The sequence below is a fragment of the Polypterus senegalus genome, chromosome 12 (assembly GCF_016835505.1).
Source record: "Polypterus senegalus isolate Bchr_013 chromosome 12, ASM1683550v1, whole genome shotgun sequence".
Lineage (NCBI taxonomy): Eukaryota > Metazoa > Chordata > Cladistia > Polypteriformes > Polypteridae > Polypterus > Polypterus senegalus.
The window spans coordinates 79,868,185-79,893,568 of NC_053165.1; the positions used below are offsets into that span (position 1 = coordinate 79,868,185).

At 48.7% G+C, this 25,384-nt stretch overlaps 1 protein-coding gene across 4 annotated transcripts in view; it reads right to left on the minus strand.

The window, feature by feature from the left end:
* Positions 1-16,182, minus strand: part of si:ch211-207j7.2 — a 30,279-nt gene extending 14,097 nt beyond the window's left edge. The window contains exons 1-2 of one of the 4 annotated variants that reach the window (XM_039772550.1): positions 16,083-16,182; positions 416-2,417 (exon numbers count right to left, since the gene is read on the minus strand). In XM_039772550.1, coding sequence (XP_039628484.1) covers positions 416-2,375 — 1,960 coding nt within the window. In that variant the 5' untranslated portion in view covers positions 2,376-2,417; positions 16,083-16,182. Of the gene's footprint in view, positions 1-415; positions 2,418-5,716; positions 5,863-13,761; positions 13,905-14,857; positions 15,032-16,082 lie in introns of those variants that run through there. The other 3 variants (XM_039772551.1, XM_039772548.1, XM_039772549.1) reach the window with 3 other exon arrangements.
* Between the last annotated feature and the right edge of the window lie 9,202 nt (positions 16,183-25,384).

Consider the following 25,384-nt stretch of genomic DNA (forward strand, 5'->3'; position numbering starts at 1 on the left):
CCCAGCATGGCACCCAGTGTTCAGTCTTCTGTTAAACTGGCAGAATAACTCTGAGGTGTAAAGAGAGGCAGCACTAAGCTGGCAGAGCACTGGGTGACACCCAGGTCATCATTGTGCCAGGTGCAACTTCAAAACTAGAAGATAGGCTGGCATGTGAGTAATGACCAAGAGGTGCGTGTACCACCCTCACCTCACTGAATTTCATGCACACACACAACATACTCAGGACATTGGTTCTTTCAGCCTCATTCTTGAACCTTCTATTTCTGAAAGACTGGCACATAACAGATTACACCAACCATTTTAAAGCTAAGGTGTGCAGTGCCACCTGCAGGTCACTGGAGGACCCTGGTGCCCCCACATATCAAGCCATCCCACATTACTCCCGTTAGGCCACCCTCTGGTACACACTGACCTGCTGGCATGGGGGCGCTGAGCAGCTCCTCCTCACCACCTGCGGTGCCCTCCTGAGGCACCTCGGACCCGTACAGGCTGTACCTCTGCCTGCGCAGCTCCATCTCCCGCTCCTGGGCCTCCCGAATGTCTTGTTCCACCACCGGCTGGGACGCCTTGGAGGACCGCAGCTTGAAGAAGGGATTCTCCTTCGGGACGCCGTCCTCCAGCTGCACCTTCTCCGATCTGTTATGGTTGGTTAAGAGGCTCCGCGAATCCAGGATGGTGACCGACTCTTCTGGGAAGGTTGACCCCTGGCAGGCGTGTGATGAGCTGGAGGCTGGCAGGCCATAATTGGCATTCAAGGCAGGTACATCCACAATGGGATGGAGTGCTATGGAATTCTCCAGGATGATGACGTTGCCGCTAATCCCCTCCGACAAAGAAGGACCCTTTGGTGCTGGACAAGCAGGATCAGGGATGGTGGCACTCCCCAGCACCTCCTGTGGGTTTGAGCAGCTCTGCATTGCCCCATCCACCTCCATGGCATCCATAGAAGATGGAGATGATGGCTTCCTGGATAGTGGGGTCTCTGGGTTTTCTGGACATTTTTCCTGAAACTGCTCAAAAAGGATTTTCTTCTCATGTAGCTCCTGGTTTCCACCCCGGTCGTACTCGCCCGGGACCTTCCCCATTAGGACCAGGTCTTCCTCCCGCTTGGTGTCCATCAAGATCTCTTTCTGCATCTGCTTGCCAGCAAACTGCCTTTCTTTGCCCTTGCCAAGGGCAGCAGGCAGGGGCTGTGCCAGGATGGGCTTCATGAGCGGGATGTCCACGTATTCCTCAGACACAGTGGGCTTGGAGATGCCCCTGGCTTTCCTCAGGCTCTCCTCCCTCTCCATGGTCAGGCGGATCTCCCTCTCAATAGGCGTCTCACAAGGTGGAGGACCATCTGGGCCTGAGTTCAGCTCCAGGGTGCTGCCCGGGGAGAAGTCGGCTGAGACGCCGCTGTCGCTCATGTTGTCTGCGATCTCCGTCTCCATCGGGCCGGTAGGTGCGCTGCTTCTAGTGTTGTCTCCAGGTGGCCAGCAGCCTGGTGTGCCACTGCCTTCCTCCGTCTCCGGCTGACTCTCCCCACCTGTCAGCTCACTGCCTGCTGGCTCCTCCCCATCTCCAGCCAGCACCTCCTCAGCCTTTCTATTGGCTGCTTGTGGAGCAACAGCTGCTAGGGGAGGCGGCCTGGAGCCCTGCTCCCGTGAGTCCTGCTCGTCGAGTGCCAGCTCCCTCCCTCCAGCGTCATCCCCGTGGCTCTGCCATGTGGCGGGTACCTCTGCCACTGCCTTCTCTCCACTGCAGGGCTTTTCTTTCTCGCTGCAGCTTCTGCTGTCCTCCTGAGGCTGAGGGGGCCTACAAGCACCAGTCTCCAGTTCAGCCCACTGCTGTCTAGCCAGCCGGAAGTCCAGGGGATTATTGTCTACCAGGTCGCTCGGTGCCTGCTCTGTTGGCTCAGTCCCCCTCTCTGAAACTGGGGTCCCAATGGGGTCTTTCACCTGCTCATCTTCCTCATTCATCTCCTCCTCCTTCTCCTTGAGTTTATCTTCATTTTCTTGTTGATTTTTTGAAAGGGTCAAATTAATCCCGACTTCTGGATCAGAATGTAGAATCTGGGTGGCCCCCGTATCCCCCTTCACTACTGGGAGCTCCTCCGGCTGAACTCCAGACACGGCGTCTTCTGCGATGGTCGGTGGAGTAATGTCTCCCTCTGGTGGGCACGCCTGGCTATCACACTCTATGGCTGCACATTGAAGCTGAGGCTCCCTGCTCGGCTCCGCGTCTTCTAAGCTGGAAAGAATGGGGGGTGTCTGCTGGTGGTCGTCTAGGTGGGCTTCATGGCAGGGGTCACTATGCGCCTGGATTGAAGGCCCGTCCTCCAGCTCTTCGTGAGCAGCTGAGTCAAATGTGGCGGTGCTTTCCGTGGCCATCGTGATCTCCGAGGTTCGCCGTTAATACTGTCGTGTCTCAGCCTAAAACGAGAAAAGGAGAGAGACAGAGCGTCACCATACGCGGTGAACAGGGGTCCACGGTGGGGGGCAGGGGGGTATAAATAAATAAATAAGCAGCCGGAGACAATGTCGACTTTAACACAACCGCAGTCCATCTGAACTCACGAGGAGAGCGTCCACCTTAAAAAGCAACTAAAGGAGAACTGAATGAGCACATAAGAGTGAAGAGAGGAAAGAGTGTCGTTTTATATAGCGCCTTTCATTTGTAGCTCTGTGGGATCATGGGATAGATAGATAGATAGATTTGAAAGGCACTATATAATTGATAGATAGATAGATAGATAGATAGATAGATAGATAGATAGATAGATAGATAGATAGATAGATAGATAGATAGATAGATAGATAGAGAATGATGTGACATCATGATATTTTACTTAAGCTGTTTTCTTCTTTCGTCTTTATTTTACTTTTACATCATTAATCTTTCTTTCTGTTGTCGGTCTTTTATTTTCATGTTACAGCGCCTGTGATCCTGCAGACCCCCTTTGCTATCCACCAAAGGGTCCCAGTCTGTCCATTGTCCTCTCTTTCAGTAGATCACCTTGTTTTTTCTCACTGCGGGTCCACACTCTGTCCGGTGGTCCACATCACATCGTTCCGGCCATCCCAGGCTCCCGTGCCCCGGATGTTTGCTTCTTTTGCACTTTCTTTGCTGTCCAGCTTTTCGTTGTTACCAAGTCGGCCGTTGCTGCTTCCCCAGGTGGCTCACGTCTGTTCCATCCTTGTCTTATTTCAGATTCTCACAGCTGACTGTCTCCTGTTGTGCCCACCTCTGTTCAGTACATCATAATGGTTTCCAGTAGCCCCTCACCTGCTCTTTGTTTCCTCCCAGCTTCTTCGCCCACGTCGCACTCCGATCTCCTCTCTGACCCGTGTTGCTAGTCCCACTTTCTCGCCCATCTGTCCTCCAGCACCAACCGCTGCCGCCCCCAGTCTTGCCCACCGCGGTCGTGTCCCTGACGCACACGTAATCCTGTCGTTATGCAGGTTAGACAATCATCTACAGGACTTGGAATCTTGGAATCTCAACAATTAAAGCGCTTGAGTGCTCTGAGCCGCGCTGGCGTGAAAGTGACGAGAAGAAGACGCCCGATTGCCCTTCTGAATCGGGGGCGTAAGGGAGCACGGAGGGGAGAAAGTCGCCGTACAAACAAGAACGGCACAGAGAAATGAACGGACGGCTACAGTAAAGTGGATTATGTTGGAAGAAAAGCGCGTCGGGTGCGGTCAGTGGTCATCACAGGCCAGTGGTCCCACAGAGGCATATCCATGTACATGTCACACCCACCTGAGCTCTTCTGAAGACACGGCGCGAAGTAAAATCGCTTCAGATAGAGAGGCGCACATGCGCGTGGAGAAGCTGCTAATCACAGACTGTCGTGCCTACCGCGTGTATGACTGAAGTCCGGCTTGGATCGGAGTGGGCTCGTGTGTGTGTGTGTGTGTGTGTGAAAGAGAGAGAGAGAGAGCGTGTGTGCATGTGTGTGTTTACGTGTACGTTCGTCCCGTCCGGCTATTGTTCCTGCCTTGCCTACTCTTATTACTCCATCTGCATGATGACCCTGCACTGGATAAGCAGGTTAGGAAAATGGATGATGGATACGATAAGCAACTTTATAGTCTCTCGACGTCGGTGAAGACTAACTTGATGACTAATCTGAAATCATACAGGTGAGGACTAATGATGAAAACTCCAACATGTTCGTGCGGATATCCCGGAGCCCCGTGTTATACGCTCAGCCGGCCACTGTGCAGCGTTCTTTCCGGTTTCCCGGTTTCTTCTTCTGATAGGTGGAGAGCGATCCCGGACTGAGCACGTGACACTATGCCATGGACTGGCGATCCGCCCCGGACAGAGTCGCGGAGCTCCTGCTTTGCGCTCGATGTTCCCCGTCTGCGCTCCCTCTGCCGGTGACTCTGCTTTGGCATACGAGGACTGGAAGATGGGCGGATGGAGATTTTGAGGGGAGTTACAGAGCGAGAGGAGTCGTAATTAACATGAACGTTTTACTGACCGGGACTGTAACTTGAGACAAAACGTAAAAGCCACCAAGGACTCATGCGCCTATACTAAGAAAGCGGGGTCGCCTTCTCGCTTTAAAGCAACTGCACGAGCCATTTGGCGTGCTAGAAATCCGAATAACAAACGTCCTTCAGTCGTAAGAAAACATGAAGGGCGCTATAAATGTCAAAGAGAGCGTCAAGCAGCATTTTCTACAGGCATTGAGTGGTCCTGCTAGTGGATAGTAAAACAAAAAGGACACCGAGCGGTCTGGTGCCGCAGTGGTTGGCTCCGGCAGCCATGGAGTTTGCACGTTCATCGCGTGTGTGCTTAGGCTTTCCTTTCGGACCTCGGGTGTTTCTGTCTCATCCTCAGATGTGTGTATCTGAAGTCAGGGGGTGGGCATTTCTAACTTGACCGTGGGCACATCCGTCAGTGTGCCCTGGCATAGACTCGCACGCCATCCTAGGTTGGTTCCAAGAGGAACAGACCCCGGCCAATCGTGATTTTGAACTGGACCAAACGGGTTGGCTGGATTTTATGCCAGGGACCCTGCTCGGGATATGCGGGTTTGGAAAGGACGAATGGATGGAGGGATGGGCTTTATGAGAAGACACTCTAGAAAACCACCGCTTCTGTATTCCCTATATAATTATTATTTTACGTATGACCGATGGCGTCATACTATGGACGGATATTTCAGGAGAAAACCAAAAAAAAAAAAAATAAACAAATACATAGATACAGAAGTTAATAAAAAAATACTGAATAAACAGCAGCAACATGTGAGTATAACGAATTATATGCGTCACAAAATATATGATAGACGTGTGAACGGATTCACAAACTCAGGGGCGCGCCTGCGTGGTAGCGCCTGCAGTAAATGGACTTTGTATAGCGCCTTTAACTGAGCGTTGTCTTTTCTTTCCAGTACTGGAGTGCATACACGATTATCATTCTGAGCCCCGAAAGTGCCTGAATTTACTTAATTCGTACAAACGGCCAGCAAACCTCCACATCCTAGCCTTACTGGCGGGTTTCGACGTCCAACGGATTTATGTAAACGTACAAAAAACGGTGAGTTGCTGCCACCTATTGGAACTTTTCAGCAGCGGCACCTAATTGGCTGACATTTTCCGAGTGAAAAATCTCAATTAAAAGAAATACTAAAACGCACATATCGACAAATATACAAACATTTATATAACAAAATGTAGAAGTATAGTGTATAGTTTAAGGGGTCCTGGAGACTTACACGTTTAAAACGTCCGTGCGGCACCTTGAAACTGATAAGCAATAAAGTGAATAACTCCTTCAATGTGAGTACAGCGTCGTCTGCAGAGCCCGTTAGCCCTGCGAATTCCTAGCGCCTGCTGCCGGCTCCGTGTGAACCCCAGTAATGACCCGTTTATGCCAAACGCCTGCGCATTGCAGCAAAGGTCTGCTAGTGCGTGCGTGACGTAAATGTCGTCATCAGTACGGATGTTTGAGGATTATGGGTGGGGTTAAATGTTTAACTCGACCCATGTTTAGCCACGCCCCACTCCGCTAGCTGCATGAGGGTCACTTCAGTCGCTGTCACCAACCCTGGTCTGGCAGTGATAATTCTACACAAAGTCATCTACAACTTCACCTACGGTTGTTAAAACGCTCGCGCCGGTCCATTCCGTATATATGAATAATTTTTGAATCCAATAAGATTTTACATTTTTTGCACGGGAGAGCGCAGTAGTGCACTGAACAGTTTCACATGTCCCCCGTGTGTGTGTGTGGGCTTCCAGAGGTGGATTTACCATCAGGGCGTCCTGAGTGCGTGTCAAAGTGAGGGGTCTTCTCATGTCACACATGATATCCTAACAGTGCACATTCAAATTTTGGAGTGGCGCAACCCCCAACGCCCCTCTGCTTGATCGAACTTAATAGTTATGCAGTGCTGAAATGTATATGCGGACCCCCCCAAGACTCACTTGCTATAATGTATGAGTGACGATGCACTGAAATCTCCAAAGGGGAAATAGATTAAATGAACCGTTACCAAAGTACTAAAATCTCTAAGGGGGTCCCCCTCTCGCTGTAATGGACCACACAGTAAAATCAGCATGGGGGACCACCTACACCCACGACTTGACAAAATGAATGGTTAATATTGCATTCATTTGGGAGCTCGTTTCATTTAGTCACCCAGGGTTCTGTTGGGGGGAGTTGGTGTCCTTAATCCTGCCTTGTCTGCTTCCCTACTCTCATCTCAAAGCTTGTGCTGAGTTAACTGGAGGGTCTAAGCGGACCCTCTATAAGTGTGGAGGTGTGGGTAGTTCCTGCCTTGCACCAAATGCTGCCAGGATGGTCCCCACCTTCAGCCAGTGATCAGACACATTCAAATCACACCCACTTTGCTTAATCCTCGGCCCCCCCTCCCGAGAATCTGTCCACAGATCTCCACGTGAATCCCCTCAGACAGACTCCCCCCACCCCCTAAGTCGCAGATATTCTTTTTATCCGATTGAGTGATTACGAGCCTCTAGATTTCCTGCCAGAAGTGCCATTTTGGCGCATTAACACTTGTTTGGCTTTATCTGCAGCGTCACCTCCTTAAGTAGCCTCATGTGACAACAGCGATAACTGAAATGGAAAAGGACGGCGGAACGGATCACAATGGCACGTAATAAATTATAAATGAGCCGTTTGGGAAGAGTTTACTAAAAATAAAGCAAGTCGAATTGGAGGTGATCTGCTTCTGCGCGACTTTCTTCTCATCTTGGCGTCGCTGTTCAAGGACGTTCAAACACATGCATGCCCACAGGGTGGGCAGTGCCCGGGCAATGTGCCAGTTAAAGGAAGGGACAGCTAACTGTTACTGCCCAAAGACCCTAGTGTGTCCAACCAGGGCAGGAGAGGAGCGGAGAGGAGACCACCCTCACTCCTGTCCATCAAAATGCTTAAAAGTTGAAGTGCTGGAGAGCAAAATGGCAGCAGGAGTTCACCTTCAAGGCCAACATGACATTCAGATGGGTGACTTGGGACATTAAAAGAGCTCACCGGGTAAAGGACCCAGAACGGTCCTCTTTGGGGTTCAAGTGATGTCCAGTGTGACCTAACTGGACTTTACTGATTAAAGGATTCGGACCTCAGTCCAAAAGTTCAGAACTCGTTTCAGTGGCACACTGGGTGGAGGGTCCCAGTTCAGATCTCAGTTCAAATACTGGTAAGAATCTCTTGGCTCGTTTCTTCCCTCTATAGGACCATGGGTGGCCTTTGTACGTAATAAAGTCATAATAATGTCTGCCTAACCCTAAACCTTTGGGATTTAATTTTCAGGTCTGAAGCTGGTAGGACCCTGAGTTCTGACCTTCTGTCCCCTCCATGTTGTATCTCTTCAAGGGCTCTGTCTGCCTTTGTTCATTTTCCATTCTTCTGTGTGTATTCATTTTATTTATGTTGATCTGCTATTGGCTGTGTTTATGTTCCAATGATGTTCCACTGATCTTGTGGGTGGTGCCTTCAAGGGGCGGGGCCATCTGCCAATCATCGCCAGGAACTGCCCTCTGCTCTATAAATCTCCCACAGTTCCTGACGGTTCATTTCCATTCTGCTTCGGAGTTTGCTGGGTGTTCCTTTGGACGGTCCCGTGCTTTTGGGATTCTTTGGATTTTTGACCTTATGGCTCCATTTTTGATTGATTGCCTCTTGCAAATTTGTGCTCCTATGGAGCTTCACGCTTGGGGCAGAGGGCCTATTTTTTTGTGAATTTGTATTTATTTATAAAGTCTCTGTGTTTGTTCCTATTACTTGCCAGGGTTTGATGCTGATATCCCCCTCTAGTGGGCATTTTTGAAAGTGTGTTTGGGATAATGTGTGTTCATGTCATTATCTTCCTAATACCATAAACTCTTTGGACACGTTTACCAGGGGGCACTGGATTTTTTGGGGGTGAGTACAATACAAGTAAGGCTCACATTTACATGTGTTGAACCCAATGCCCCAGTGCAGTGACGGGGACACCGTCCTATGAAAATGTCACATGAGATGTAAAACCAAGGTCCTGACTCTCTGAACTCATCCTTTGTTAAGAGTAGGGTGTACCCCGATGTGCTGGCTAAATTGCTCACCCTGGCCCCCCAATCATCTCTTCCTGAGCCTTCTTGGCCATGGAGGTGGTGCTCATTGACCAAGTAAGGTAAGCTGGCAGGTGTGCGCCCAGGAATATCTGCCTCAGAGCCCGCAATGTGCAGTGGGGTGTAGACACCATGGGCCTTCCTGAAGGCCAATGGTCATCTCTGTCATCTTGTCACACATTAAGTCTCCAGCCCCATTGCCTCCGAGACCACCACGTGTTTTGTCATCGTTGTCACACGTCCTTTGCATGGATGATACAAGGACTGCAGTAGCCAGAGCTGGAGCATCATGGAGACCATGAGGCTGGCGTTCATAATGAATGGCACTATATAAAGCGAGTGGACTTGAATGATCACATTGACTGATCTGTCATGAGAGTCATGCAGCCCACCTAAGGGGCAGAGAAAAGGGTGGCGTTACAGGTAAGGGGGCTGGAGTGCATATGGGTGGGAGTCATTGCAAGGGACATGGCAAGGGTTCTGCTGGTCTGTCCACCAAGTCCGCACGCTCAAGTGCGAGTGCTGATCACGCAGACACACTTGACGCGACCGAAAGTCAAATGTGCCGTCCTCGTCCTCCTCGCTTGTATTTTTTAAATGTAAGCTGCAGGTGCCACCCATTGGAGGAACATGGAGGCGGTTACATTCAGCCAATCAAGTGACTGTGAAAAGGCGCTATATAAAATAAACAAGCTCACCCTCCAGCCCTCGTGCCCGCTGCCACACTTAATATTCCAGAAGTACGTTTGTCACAGAAAGCCCCTGTTATATAAGACAGCCTCCCGCCACAGCGGTTGCCACCCCCCTCCCGTTCCCCTGCCACTCGGCCTCATGTTGTGACAAATGGCCCGTGTGACCGGAGCCGAGAGCAGTCCTGTCCCTCCGCCTCCTCACTTGTCCTCCAGTCTCGCTCTCTCCAGTTGGCCGATCACGCAGGTCTTGAACCCCTGGGCTAGCCCCCCATTTATGTCAGGTGTTATTTATTCTGTAAGCCCCCCTCTGGATCCTGCACAGATTTGTTTTTTAATCAACGGCCACCCCTCTCCATTTCCAAATTCCCGTTATTAACTGGCTGCTGCTCTGATTTAATCCACTTAAAATTTTCATTACTCTGCATTTGACATTTTTTGGGACAAACTTCAAGAGAGGTGCAGCATGGTGGCCAAGTGACTGGCACTCCCGCTTCACAAAACCCCCCCAAATGTGGCTTCGAGGCGAAGTCTGCATGTCCTCTCATTGTCCTTTTGGTGCTTCCACCTTCAAAGACCTGAAGTGAATTGTCTGGATTGGCCCAGGGTGGGTGTGAAAGCAAACTCCATGGTGGGCTGGCATCCCCCTCTGGGGTTTACATCATGGCAAGTGCCCATTGATGCTTGGGCAAAAAAAGCAGCCAACAAGTGATAATAAAGCTAAAGGCCCTGCCGCATTGTGCCAATTTTACTAGCCAGTAGCCGTCATAATCTTCATTTATGTCATCTTAGCGAGTCGGTGGAGGTCACAGTGCCCTTCCGTGAATGGCAGTTGTGAAGTGTGACATTCACCACCAAGAAGGAATAACTGGCACAAAATCCACACAATGGTCCCACTCTTAGGAGAAGGAGTGAAAGCCTCTTATCAGTTTTCCTAATTTAGGGCACTGCTGTTAACTTCAGCAGGACGTTAGCTGTGCCAGCTCACTAGGTGCCACCAGAAGGTGGCGCTCAGGCAGAGATCGTGAAATGTGTGGGAACAACAGTGAAGTTGTATGAAGATATCAATCTGACAGGGACAGAATTAAATCTGTGAGGCCTCTTGGACGTTCCATCAACACGGAGAAGCCATGCAGTGCCAGCCTGAAATGAGCCCCTTGGTAACATTTTGGCAAAAACAAGGAAGCTTTATAGTAAGCGATGATCCGCGTAGGGCATTAAGACATTTCTCGAATTTTTTGTGTTTCCTCGTCACTCCACATGAGGTCATGTGATAGTGTGAAGAGCGCGGTCCAAAGAGTAGATGGGCATGCCAAGGTGACAACTCAAGAGGCTGTGGATGCAAACTGTGCTGCGGTAACCAGCAAATTACCTCGAAGAGTAGGCGGGGCTGGATGGGTGACTGACAGTGAACTGTCCATAGAGATACGCTGAGCTCAGCGTTCCATGAGCCTCTGGGACATTCCTGTTACTCTTCACAAGCTTGGGACGGTTCAGAAGAGAAGAGGGGGGTGATGGCAAGAAGTACGGTATGGCACGGTGGAAGATGCCAGGGACCCAAGGAATTGGAAACGTCACTTCAGCCATGGCCAGTTAGAGCAAATCTGTGACTTGGCGGCTGGAGATTCTCCTAAAAGTACGGCTGTGGATCAACCTTCCGGTCAGCCATTTCATGTTATCCCACCCCGTCCTGGGCTTTCCATCTCGGTGCTCGCCACTGTATGATGATTGATATTGCTGCCATCAAGTGGGGGCACCAGCTTAGTGCAGTGTCCTGCCTTATTATTTATATATATATTGTCACACACGTGCACATGGGAGCCAGCCACAGCGACCAAAAGAAGGAAATACCCAGCCAGGGGGTGGCAGGGTGCATTCAACCCTCTTATTTTGTCCCCGCAGACCACACACGGGAAATCCTACCTGAATACGAAGACGTCACTTCCACCTCGTCTCTCAGGATGTCACTTCCTGTCCTGGCCCTGAGGACAACATCACTTCCTGTCCTAGCCACAAGGACGACATCACTTCCTGTCCCGGCCCTGAGGACGACATCACTTCCTGTCCCGGCCCTGACGACGACATCACTTCCGTAAACCTCCCTATTAAACCCCACGTCCTTCCTCTGCTGATCAGGTCTGCTTTGGACTCCGTTCTTTACTTTGTTGTACTGAATACTTTGCCTTATTTTGCAGCCAAGGTCAAGTACACGGGTCATTTCACAATATAAGTACATATAAAATATTGAACATCATTATTATTATTATTATTTTTATTATTATTACCCTTGGGATCACAGACTACAGAAGAGGTAGCAATTTATGGCAAGCGGTGCCATGATATCGTGCCGCCATTCGTTCCCAGCCTGAGTTCCGCGGGAGATGCCTGCCTTGTAATTCATGTCCCACTCCGAGGTCGGACAAATTCTCATTATAGTCTGACATTTAGGGCAGTTCCTTGGAGGGATTCTGACCAATGGGGGTCCAGGTTAGTGCAGGTGGGCTCTGTGTGTGAGATTAATGAGCGCTCCTCTAGTCGTGCATTAGCATGTTGAAGCTCACAAGTCTCTCATGTTTTATGGACCACAACAGAATGAATCAGAAATAACAAGGGCTGGCCTTGCGCCTGAATTCGCCGTACATGTTAACTTTTCACACGACACCATTTGCCACAAAAAGAGGGCAAGTATGTGACACTTTGGAAATAAGAAATGGCAGAGGGATGTCGGCCAATAGTCATGCAATTTGACTTGTCCTGCTACCCAATGTCGTGTAATCTGACATCCTCAGGCAACAAGATCAGCAATGCAGTCATCAAGCTTGACAGCCCCTCTGACGAGAAGTCACGAGATGTGCCACCAGCCTAAGAGGAGGTGAGGCATAATCACAGAGCGGGCGCATACAGAACATTATTTATGTATTTATAACAATTATTACTTGTTTTAAATTTGATCCAGAAAAATACGACGGAAGAGTGAATCCTGCACTTGAGCACCCCTAGTGGAGACTAAGGGAAGTGCACTTTAGACTACGGCACATCTTCATACAAGACGTCAGTGGGTGGTGGGGTGGAAGTGGACACCATGACATCTTTTAGGGTGTAACTGAATAAGAAATGGGAGACAACCAAACCGATGACCCGTGGACCAAATGGCTGCCTGTGTTTGTCCGGCCTGTGATGTTTTAACACAATTTGAAGAGAGCTAAGCTGAAGTGAGTGGTCATGGGTGTATGAGAGTACATCCTGCCCAGGGTTAATTCCTGCCTGATCTGAAATGGCCTTCTGTTTACAGAGGAGGAGGCCGTTGCTATAAATGTGAGGGGAAGGGCATGGTGGGCATGATGGCCATGTTGACGAGATATGGTGTACACGCAGAACTAGACATTCGTTAGATGGCACGACTTGAGGCGCCAAAGGCTGCCAGTACACATCCCACTTTTGCCTCTCTTTGTGATTCAGAAATAAAACGCTTAACAACCAGCCAGCTGATTTACATCGGAGCATTTCACCCGTATGGGACTCTAAGAGTCGCTTAAACTGGAGCCCTCCATTTACATCCCAATACTACGCCACTCTGCAAGTCTGCCAGTTCATATCCCACCGCTGCCCCCCTGGGAGATTCTGACAGTCACCAAACCCACAGCCGTCCATTCCTGTCCCGCGACTTCCTCCATTTCGGCCTGTAAACCTCACTTAGTCCAAGCCTGCTAAGTTCAGCTGGGAAGCACAGACTGAGAGCAAAGCCCAATGTCACCTAAAACTCGACCTGCCGGGTCACTTCCCATCACTGCCACCATGTGTGACTCCAGACGTCGCTTACCTGCCTGTTCGTAACCCTTTACAACATCATTTTGGGACCTCAAAAGTCTCCTAGACCAAGGCTGCCCCTTTATATCCCACTTCTACCTCCATATGTGACTCTAAAGGTCACTTAAGCCAAGGCTGTCAACTCTCAAAATGTCACCCAAAGTATTTGCTGTGCTAAGGTTACCAGTGATAATTGGTAAACTCATCTGTAAGGTAACGTAAAGGCGCTATATGTCACAGTAATTGCCAGTGCTGCACGTGTGAGCTCCATACCCACCTGTATATCTGCCTGACTCCAAAATGCCATAAAGAACAAACACGTTTGACTCCATCTCAGTACACAAATCCCACTAAATTCAGCACTCCATTAGGACTGGTTTATACACCACAACTCTCTCGTAGTGCCCCTCTATGGCTCCTCAAAGGCTTTCTATCTCATACACATAGTAAGGGGAACACAAGCGGGTAGCCTTAACCCGTCCGCCACCAGCCATATGACCAAGCGTCCTCGTCTTCCTCCGTCTCTTTCTTTGCAGAATTTTCTCAGCAATTTGCACACCTGGCCCAAGTGCCAAAGGACTGATCTGTCTTGCGTCATGAACGTTCTGCCGAGACCCTCTCTTATCTCGTGTACAAATCCCATTACCTCCGTCCCAGGCCCCAACCAGTGTGAGACCGCCGTGCCTACTCACCAGTGTGATGTCCAAAGGTGCCCAGTTGCTTGCTGCTTTTGTGTTGGAGGCTAACTGGAAGTGTGGCTGACTTAACAGAGCGGAGTGACTCTGAGCCTGACGACGCCCGCCCGGCCAGCATTTATAGGGCCAGCCAATCAGGGCTCAGTGAGAGCAGATTTAGCAGCCAGCCACACCCACTACCCCACTATAGAGCCCGCCCCTCCCTGAAACTGGACTGAGCGGGCAGCAAATTAGAGGTTAGAAAAAAAAGAAAAGAAACAGAGACACACAGATACGCACACACACTCACAGACACGCACAAGCACACACACTCACACACAGATACGCACACACACACACACACACTCACACTCACACACACACTCATACACACACTCACACACACACACACACACACACTCATACACACACACACACACTACACACAACCACACACACACACACTCTCACACACACACACACACACACACACACACACACACACTCACACACTCATACACACACTCACAGACACACACACAGATACGCACACACACACGCACACACACACACACTCACACACTCATACACACACACACGCACACGCACACACATTCACACACATAGATACACACACACACACACACACTGACACTCACACACACACATACACACACACACTCATACACACACTCACACACACGCACACACACACAGAAACACACTGACACGCACACATACACACACACACACTCACGCACACACAGATACACACACACTCATACACACGCACACACACACACACACACACACAGACACATAAAACTATGAAACACCAGCGTAAGTCAGGCTTTCAGAATTGTCACTCGTCAGAGCAGTCACCCGCATGTCCTTGGGATGTGGGAGGACACAGGAGGACATGGCAGTACAAGCCGACTCCATGTGCTGAGTGACCTTGGGGTCTGAACCCGGTCTGGGAGCCGTAAACTCAGAACTGCCGTCATTATGAGCAATCAGCGAGTTCTTACCTTCCTGATGCTTCCTACTAGAAAATGAACAAAATGAACGAACGGAAGAATGAATTTAATAAACTGCAGCGGGCCATTTGTCCTACCAGTCGCTACAGTGACCCGTGTCCATCCCAGGAGCAGAAGAGGGGGTCCTCAAGGGTGGCCGCTAGATCCCCTTTCTTGCTATATAACTTGTTCCAAGAGGACGGCCCTCAGATGTCCTGAAGGGTTTTTGGCTCTGGCAGCGCTCTTGACGTGTGGCTGCTTCATGCCAGTTTTGCCCAGTCACTTCTCAGCTGGTTTGCTTTCCATGTAGATCTGAAAACATAAACTGTCAGCTGACAAACAGAGAAGAGCAGCGAAGGTTAACTCGGCCATCGCGACTCCGCAGTCTGATTCCCACTGATTGGTTGGGATGTCCACTTAAAACAATTGACCTCGTGAAGTCACTGCACTGGAGCCCCCTAGTGAGTGTCCCCTCAGAAACCAATCAAGATGATATCTATCTATCTATCTATCTATCTATCTATCTATCTATCTATCTATCTATCTATCTATTTATTATATAGTGCCTTTCTCTATCTATCTATCTATCTATCTATTATATAGTGCCTTTCATATTGATCTATCTGTCTCCTTTCATATCTTATATATCACTTTATATACAGTATCTACTGTGTCTGTGTTATAAAGTACCTTCTATATTTCTCTTATATAGTGCCTTTCATTTCCTTATATTATATAGGGCCTTCCATTACATCTGTTTTCAGTTATCTTGTGCCTTTCATATACGTGTGCATTGTTGGCCTGATGGCACATGAATTGAAGATGCAACTTCAGAGGAGTGAAAGCAGTAGAAGTTCATGATGCCCACCTGAATGCCCACCTGCCCATCCTTCTGCCATGGAAGATGCCCAATGTAATCTGAAATTGGGACACTTGGGTGTAATTTTCGGGGTCCTCAGCTCTCTCTACCCGGTGTCGCTTGTTGCTGTCATTTTTTTTGTCCTTCTTCCCCTTACCTGACTTTGCCCCCCTATTCTGAGCCTTGTAGGGCGGCCATCGAGTTGAGTGCCTCCCTGATATCAGATGTCTTCCTTCCACCCCTCGATGCCCGTAGGCTCCATCAGACCGTCTGCCCCCTGTGTCACTCCCTCTCGACCCGAGAGCCTTACAACACAGCCATGAGCCCCCAGACAGACTGAACGCCATATTTTACAGACATTCAAATCATCAACAAGCTGGCACCGTAAGAAACCCAACAAGCACATCTTAGGATGAAATCAGCGAACTGCAGCATGACACTTAGGAGCCCCCCAAAGGCCTTACCCGCTGTGACCCCAGTGCCGCCCCAGCGTCGTCTCCTCGTCCTCCCAGACTGCAGGGCTCAAATAGCCAAGCCGAAACCACGAGATGAGCCGTGCTGTCACAGCCCTAATTTGACATTCAGGAGACCAGAACGTCCTAAAAATAGACGTGTGGGACGGCCAGGGTGCCACCAGGGCTGGTCACTTCACTGCCAAGCTGCTGGCCAGCCACCCTGACAAACTCGCACGTTGCAAATCTTTAAAGATTATTTGTGAAACGAGATGTGAGAGCAAACAGAAAAAGGCGCACTGCGCCAAACTGCTTTGTTCGAGTCACTGGGCAAACACGGGGGGCACACAATGCAATCGCTAGGTGGGTTTGAGGCTGCGAGCGCAGGTCACAGGCAGGGTTATCGTCACGCAAGTCACGGCATGTGAGAGCACAAAAAGGAAAAGTTAATTGTGTACAGGGTTGCCGTGACAACGGTGGTGACACTGAGATGCCAGTATGAGGTTCCAGTGTGACCCCCTGTAACGCCTCAGTGTTTGCCAATGCACATAAATGCACAAGATGGAAACAGGAGAGTGTGTGACATATAAAGTGCCCCCCTAGTGCCCACTGTATTTATATGCAGGCCCACTGAGCTGAATAATACAAAAGTGTGCCACCCAGTGGCCATGGTGTTTATTACTCAGTAGGCTCAGTCCATCCATCCATCCATCCTTAAATCTCAGGGTCACTTCAAGGGCCAGCTGTCACATTCTGGAGACACGACATTCATTTGATGGTGACAGCAAAGCATCATGGGATGCTGTTCACTATGAGAAATGCCAGGTAACAAAAAGTGTGCCCCCTAGTGGTCAATCTGCAGGTCCACTGAGCTGAATAATAGAAAAGTGGGCCCCCTAGTGGTCAATCTGCAGGTCCACTGAGCTGAATAATAGAAAAGTGGGCCCCCTAGTGGCCATAGCATTCAGCAGTAAATGACAGAGACGGCCCTGAGAAATTACCTTCTTCTGCCAGTCCTTGGAAGTTTTCGAATTATGGACACTGTGACACTGTGACACTGACACGGCTTGGAGTGACACGTAGTATTAAAGGAGCTATATAAAAATCATCAGGATCAGTCCTCACCACTAACTCCTAGCATGCACTTCTGGGAGTCACTTTGGGTGCCGGTGCTGTCATTGTTAAGACGTGAAAACATCAGTACAGTGATTATAGCGCCTTTTACATTTATCGATCTCTTTATGATGCAGGGTGTTCTCTATATGCTGCACACATGACGTGTCCTACTATGACAGTGAATGGCATAACTTAAATGGTGCCCCCAGTTCCATCCCCACCCAGTGACATTGCCAATGAGTCGCTTCATCTGCTGGTGCCTTTAAAGTTAGAAATGACAGACAGAACTGAAGTGTGGGGCCGCTGTGTCTATGAATAACGCAAAGATGGAGGTCAGCGGAGCAGACATCAGGAATGGCAAAGGGAGCCCAATGTTACAGTCGCCCTCTGGTGGTTGCAGTGCTGCTCTGCAGATTCACTCCTCACCAGTAACTGCACGGATGGCTGATGTCACTTCTTCTGCCAAGGCTCACGCTGCCCCCTGGTGGCTGCTCTTTTCCTTTGCAGATTATTGTCGCCATTCGCACAGACTTCCAAGATCAGCATCGTCACATGTATGGAGTTCAGTGAAATTCTCACTTGCACGTGCTGATCAACACACAACACACTGCCAGTCTCCAGCACCTCCATTAGGAAACAGAACATGACTCACTGCTTAAGGTAAAGTGGGCCCTTGGGCCCCCCATCCCAGTTGCATTATACTGGAATTAACTGCTGCGTCAGTAAATCAGGGTATGAAGTGAGGCCCCCTAGTGGCTACTGTGTTACTGTGCAGGTTAAATCCGCCATCAGTAACTCACTTCATAAAGTATTGCCCTCTAGTGGCCACTGTGCTGCACTGCAGGTTAACTGCTTGATCAGTAAGTCAATGTATAAAGTTTGGGCCGCTGGTCGCTGTTGTATTACATCCATCCATCCATCCATCCATTTTCTAACCCGCTGAATCCAAACACAGGGTCACGGGGGTCTGCTGGAGCCAATCCCAGCCAACACAGGGCACAAGGCAGGAACCAATCCAGGGCAGGGTGCCAACCCACCACAGGACACACACAAACACACCCACACACTAGGGCCAATTTAGAATCACCAATCCACCTAACCTGCATGTCTTTGGATTGTGGGAGGAAACAGGAGTGCCCGGAGGAAACCCACGCAGACACGGGGAGAACATGCAAACTCCACGCAGGGAGGACCTGTTGTATTACAATGAAGGACAATTCCAAAATATCAATAAGTAACTGAATAAAATGTGTGACCCCACAGGTTGAGAACCACTGCGCTACTGTGTTAATATACCATTTACTGTACTTACTCCATTAATAACATACCACGTAATGCATGGCCCCCTAGTGGCTACTGTGTTACTGTGCAGTTTGATTTCACCATCAGTAACTCACTTCATAAAGTATCGCCCTCTAGTGGCTACTGTCTTGCACTGCATTTTAATTTACTCCATTAATAACATACCATGTAAAGTGTGGCCCCCTAGGGATTTTTCTGTTATATTGCAGGTTAATTCCACATTAGTAATAATTTTCAGCTAAGCTGTTATTGAGTTACTGTGCAATTTAATTATACAGTTAGCAGCTCACTACTCAAAGAATACTCCCCCTAGTGGTGACAGTGTTGCACTGCAGGGAACTTCCTTCCTATTAGTGACGATTGTATTGCACTGAAGAGTAAATCCCATATCAGTAACTCACTGTATGATGTGTGGCCCCCTAGTGGTGATTATATTAATCAGCAGGTATGACATGCTACGTTATGTATAAAGTGTATTTCCTAAATTGCTATTGTGTTACTGAGCAGTTAAATCCCAACATTAGTAATTTACTGCTCAAACTGCTTACTGTGCAGTTTAATTATGCCTTTAGCAACTCACTACTTAGTGCCTACTGCCCCTAGCGGTGATTGTGTTGCAGTGCAGGGAAATTCTCCCCCTTAGTAACAATTGTATTGCGCTGAAGACTAATTTCCATATCAGTAACTTACTGTATGATATGTGGCCTGCTAGTGGCGATTATATTAATCAGCAGGTATGACATGCTACATATGCATGAAACGTATTTCCTAAATTACTATTGTGTTACTGTGCACTTAAATTCCACCCTTCCAGTTCCTTCATCAGTAGGTCAATGTATAAAGTGTGGCCCCCTAGTGGTTCCTGGGTGACTGCACAGTTAAATTCCACCATTAATAACTAAGTGCTCAAAGTGTGGCCCCCTGGTGGCTACTGTATTAATTTCCTCCCTCAGTAAGTCAGTATGTAAAGTGTGGCCCCCTAGTGGCTCCTGGGTGACTGCACAGTTAAACTCCACCATCAGTCACTCACTGTGCAGCAGGTGGCCCTCTAGTGGCCGTTCTGCTTCTCTGCAGGTGTGTAAACCTCGATGTATTTGCTCACGTGAGCCGCTTATTCTGCCCGTGGCCACATTGACTGGTGTTCAGTACGTCAGGAGATTATTAAATCCTAACCATCAATTATCCCCAGTGACTCATTGCGTCACCCCAGTGAGTCCCTTCATGTGCCAGTGCCATCACTGACAATACGGTGTACTGAAATTAATAAGCTGCCATTTATGTGCAGCACGTCAATGTACCCAGCAGGGTGAGCGGATGGCACCGGCTGACAGCTTTACGCAATTAAATGAACACAAATTGTGAAATCAGCCGCCGGCACCTGAGCGCCAGGTGCTGTCACCTGCTGCAATGCGAATTCACGTTGAAGTCAGGAAGCCCTTCATGCGTTATCTCCTTCTGATTAACATTATCAGCAGCACGTCAGCCGGCCCTCCTTATCAGTGTCCTTCAGAGTGACCCTCAACTGGACCCTCGGGTTGGACTGAAGACAAGACAAAGGACTTTGGCCACGGGTTCAAATCCTTTATTCACGTTCAGACCGCTGGGCTCTTGGTGTCAGTCTGCCCGTCCATCCCAGCGGCTCTCTTAGAAACACATTCAGCGCACAATGGGGCAGGTCCACCACATCTCAACTGTGGTCCTCGGAGTTCTCACTACGTCCTTCACACTCCACTTCTCATCTCAGATCCCAGTCAGACGACTCCACACGTCCACCATGGGCTCCACTGGGAGGAAACCTTAACTGGGAGAAAAGACCTCTGAGCCGCTCTCCTGCACCCTGGGCATTTGAAATACGAGCAGGTGGGCAGCACTTGTGGCCTTAAATGACACAGCTGGTGTCCCAAAGTCATCCCCAATGTGGATGAAGCAGGCTTGACAACGCATGGAGGGGACACTTCAGGAACGTTTCGCGTCCCAGGCTGATCGTTTTGAGGTCAAAGTCACGATGAAGTCGCCAGCATTGAAGTTTGGCCCAACGTCTCACTTAGAGAGCTGCCAGAGGACACAGATTGTGTCTGGGTTAGTGAAAGAGACGCCATCTCAAAAGCAGCCTGATCCGGTTTAGGGGGGCAGCAGGGGGTGCAAGAGAGAGAGATAAAAAGGTCTGGTAGAGCAGCAGATGGGAACGGCAGACGGGTGACCAAGAGGCAGCCGCAAGGCTCTGGTCGGCGAGCAGCACCACCCCGAGTTGAGAGGGGCGCACTTGTTAATGCAACATCCCGGGAGACGAGCGATGGAACCTCCTGGTCCACATCATCAAAACCCACCCCAGTGAAAGAGAGAGTCAGACGGGAGACTCTGAGCCCCCAAGTCAGACCACTCAGGAGCGTCCCTTTGTTTTGCTCTTTTCAGCAGCTGTCCATGATGAATTCTTTGGCATCTTCTTCTTCCATCAATTAAACTACAGGGGGGTCCACTGAATCCTCAAAGCTCTCTATGGCTCCACATCTACGATCTTCACAGCAGAGAGCCATGAAAGGGACAACAAATGAATGAATGTGAGAGAAATGATGGAAGTGACGACACGTGAGATACTGTAGATAACTGGGAATGGTGCTGTAAGAGAGACAGAGGGGTATGAAAGGCACTATATAATAGATAGATAGATAGATAGATAGAGACAACAAATGAATGAATGTGAGAGAAATGATGGAAGTGACGACACGTGAGATACTGTAGATAACTGGGAATGGTGCTGTAAGAGAGACAGAGGGGTATGAAAGGCACTATATAATAGATAGATAGATAGATAGATAGATAGATAGATAGATAGATAGATAGATAGATAGATGTGAAAGGCACTATATAATAGATAAATAGATAGATAGATAGATAGATAGATAGATAGATAGATAGATAGATAGATAGATAGATATGAAAGGCACTATATAATAAATAGATAGATAGATAGATAGATAGATAGATAGATAGATAGATAGATAGATAGATAGATAGATATGAAAGGCACTATATAATAAATAAATAGATAGATAGATAGATAGATAGATAGATAGATAGATAGATAGATAGATAGATAGATAGATAGATAGATATGAAAGGCACTATATAATAAATAGATAGATAGATAGATAGATAGATAGATAGATAGATAGATAGATAGATAGATAGATAGATAGATAGATAGATGAAAGGCGCTATATCATACCCAGAGAGATACAATTTGCTGTATTACTGATCCCCAAAGTGAGATCCCGTGTCCCTCGTTCTTCACGTGTCGGTGTTCTCTGCCCGTCCTCACTGAAGTGACAATACAAGACTAAGCTGAGCTGATGTCACCAGGCCACCCCACTTTCCTCCACTTATGGACTCCGTCGTGTTCATGGAGGTGGGGTGGTGAGTCCGTTTCATTTCATCTTCAGCCTCTCTATTCCTCTACATTTTACTTGTGACGTGTCTGTTTTTTATTGGATCTTGAGTATGGGAACATAAATTATTAGTATTATTATTATTATTATTATGATGATGAATTCCTGGCAGTGATGTCCCCACCTGTCACTCTCTTCAGTGCAGATTGCCACCTAACGACAGACTCCATTGAATTCTTTGACTTTGTGTTTCAATTTCAGGTCATCAAATGTAAAGAAATGTTTGGAGGCCATAAAGAGGCGGGTTGATGTCTACAGCCATTGTGTCACAGCCAGGGCCGCTTCGTCTGCTCTTATATGGCGCTCCTCACAGGGGAACTGTAAAAAAGGAGGACTAAGCCTTGGCCTCCAGTCTGAATATCTGGGAAGGCTTTTCCATGAACAAGCACAGTAAGCAGCATGAAGCCTTCTCTGAATTCCCGCATTTTCATTTACTTCAACCTTAGGATTCTTTTGTGTTTGTTTTGTTGTTTAAACTTTCCAAATCTCCCTGAACGATGTGGAGAATTGAAAAGCAAACAATTAAGGAGAAAGCTGGACACGCCAAGGGAGAGAGCGACCGAGGGCAGCACGTGGAAGACGTGGCCGGCAGCCCAGAGACACCAAGTGCCGCTCCGCCTGCCAAGTTAAACAAAGTGAAAGGAAACAAAAGCGAAGGCAGCTTGAGATTACTGAAATTCCTGAAGCCCAATAAAATAATGGAGACTTTGTGCTATGAGATGTGTGGTAAACAGAACTCGGTGTGTCCAAAACAGCAGGCTGGCCACTCCTGCCACAAAGCTCCATCTCTTACTTTTTTAACAGTTATTAAGATTTGATGGCGTCTGGCTTGTCACTATCCATTTGCTGTCATTGGAGACCTGAGTGACCTGACCTGAGCTCTCGAACCTGAGGCCTACCTGAAGTCTGCAGTATCTGATAAGCTGAGAGACTCTGAGCAACGCAACGTGGTGTTAGTGCACCAGAGGACCAATGGGCGCCCCGCCCAGCAGGGAAGTCGATTCCTTACCCGGCCGGGATGCCATAACAGAAGGATGGAATAAGTGGATGCAATACCTGGCCAGGACACTTTACTATTCCTGCCCTGATCGGGATGCCCAAAGACTCCAGAAACTGATAGGGTTGCAGTTCATCCCCCTCCATTCTAGGTGGCAGTATCCCTCTTATGGAGTCCTAGGCTGGACACCCGCAGGGCTGCATGGGAACTGGAGTCCAGAAGTGCAGCCCGGTAGGGGTCCCTGGGGGACAATAAAGGGAGCTGCCGGGGATGGGGTGGGGGACCTCCCTGGCTTAGATATAACCCGGAAATACTTCCAACGGGCCACATTACGTCAGCGGAAGTGCTCTTTTAAAGGAGCTTGGGGAGTCAGAGTTGGGCGGTAGTGGGCAAAATTCAGCGGAGGTGGAGAGGGGAGAGGAATTGTGAAGTGTTGTATATTTGTTGTATACTTCTGTCTTCTTATTGGGGAAGGAGTGAGATAAAGTGCCTGAAAGGAGAATAAAAAAAAATGGATTATTGTATTCTATTAATGCGCGATATATTGATTTTAGGGCTCTCTGGCGCCCTCGTGTGGTCACAGTGGGATATCTAAAGCACCTGTCTACCAGCTAACTAAATACTAAGGTCTGTGGGTGTGTCTGTCTCCTCGGAGCAATCCGATTGGTCAGTTGGGTGTTGAGGAAGACCCACAAGGAGCAGTAATGGAGTAGGAGGCATGCCGAGAGTCGCCTTCAAAGGCAAGAAGTGTGGAAGCGGACAGAAGGCCAGCAACAGGCCTGGAAATGACCGCGTCTGAGACGAGGGCCCAACTGGATTGCAATCGAGAGAGGAGACGGCGGTCAAGAGAGGGTACCGAGGAAAGGCGCTGGAGGTACCAGGGCAGGAGATACCAAACATTTACCAATTCATTCTTCTGTCTGTCCTTAACACGTAAGGCAGCTCACGTTAAATATTCCCAATCCCAGTGATCTCACTCCTGTCAGAAAGCGAGTATGATGCAGAGGTTTTTTATAATAAGGAACATTCAACCGCTTATGAGTACAGTAAGTCGGATGCTCACAAGTTCAGGGGCTGCGACCTTTTGGGTACGACGGAGAACTTCAACTTTATTTATTTCAGCTGCTATTTTAATGCAGGATGCTGGACAGAGGACGTGGAAAAGGCAGGCAGGGGGCCGAATGAGCAACGGTAAAAAAAAAGCAGGGCCATTAAAACTGGAACTAAAACATGTCATGCAGACCTGAGAATGCTGGCAGAATTCGTCCCTGTCGCGCCCTAAGGAGGCGAGCCACTTCACCCTTTGTGAATGTTAATTAAGTCAGCTCCGTTACCATTCTGAGCGTAGAAGGCCGGTGAGACTTCGAGCAGGTGATACTTTGGGAGGAACAAACGTCTGTCTGTGGACTCAACAAACTGAGTTTGAGATCGGCCTCCACACCTTCACACCCACCCCGAACCTGAACCCTAACCCCAACCCGACGGCCAACTAGACGTAAAGCACAAATTATAATGAAGACCCTCAAAGGAATTCAACCTCCCTGTGGTGTGGCACGGATATATGGATCCAGATAACGAAAACAAAAGGAAAAATCCTGTTAGATATAAAGGAAGGACTTAAGGCAAAGACCAATAATGGAAGGAGAAATTGAAGGCAAATGGCAAAATTTAAGAGGTGAGTGAAAGGGGTGAAGTAGTCAGACCCTCGCTAGGGCGTATGGAGGAGCTCAACTATAAAGAAATGAAAGCATAACGACAAGGAGCATAAAAATATCACGGAAGGACTGAGTATAAGAAAAGACAAACAAGTGTCGGGCGAAGGGAGCACATCCCTAAAAATCCCTAAGAGTCCCCCAGAGTCCCTAAAAGACCCTAAAAGCGAGGCAAGAAAGCTGGCTGGCAGAGTACATACACCATGCCAAGTGCTGATATGGGAAGGGTGGGGAGAGGGGGGGGCAAGACGTGTAAGTCCCGAAATCTCTATAGACTGGGATTCAAAGGTCCCTTGTTTCACTGTTTTGTTAATTTTTATACATGAACAGTGTGGATTATTTGTTTTCTACACGTCATGCTCCTTGTGTGTTGGATGTGTGCCAAACCTCTCTCCCCCCACCCACCAAGAGGCGGAGTCACCTGCCCCATCACCACAAGGGACCGCCCTCAGCCGTATAAAGGCTGAAGAGAGCCCAGAGTCCCTTGCGGTTCATTGAATGCGCCAGGATGTTGGTGAGATCTCCTGTGTGTTTTGTGACCTTTTGCTCCACGTTTGGATATCGGATTGGGATTTCGATCATTTTTGGGAGGCTTTTCCTGCTGTGCCTTTGTGTTCCTTGGGCTGGTGGACTGCGCGTGTGGATTTACATGAACGTCCTGAGCAGCCATGCCGGAGTGTTTACTTCCTGATTATTTATCACAGCACCCGAGGAGACGGATTTGTGTTTAAGGCACCTTTG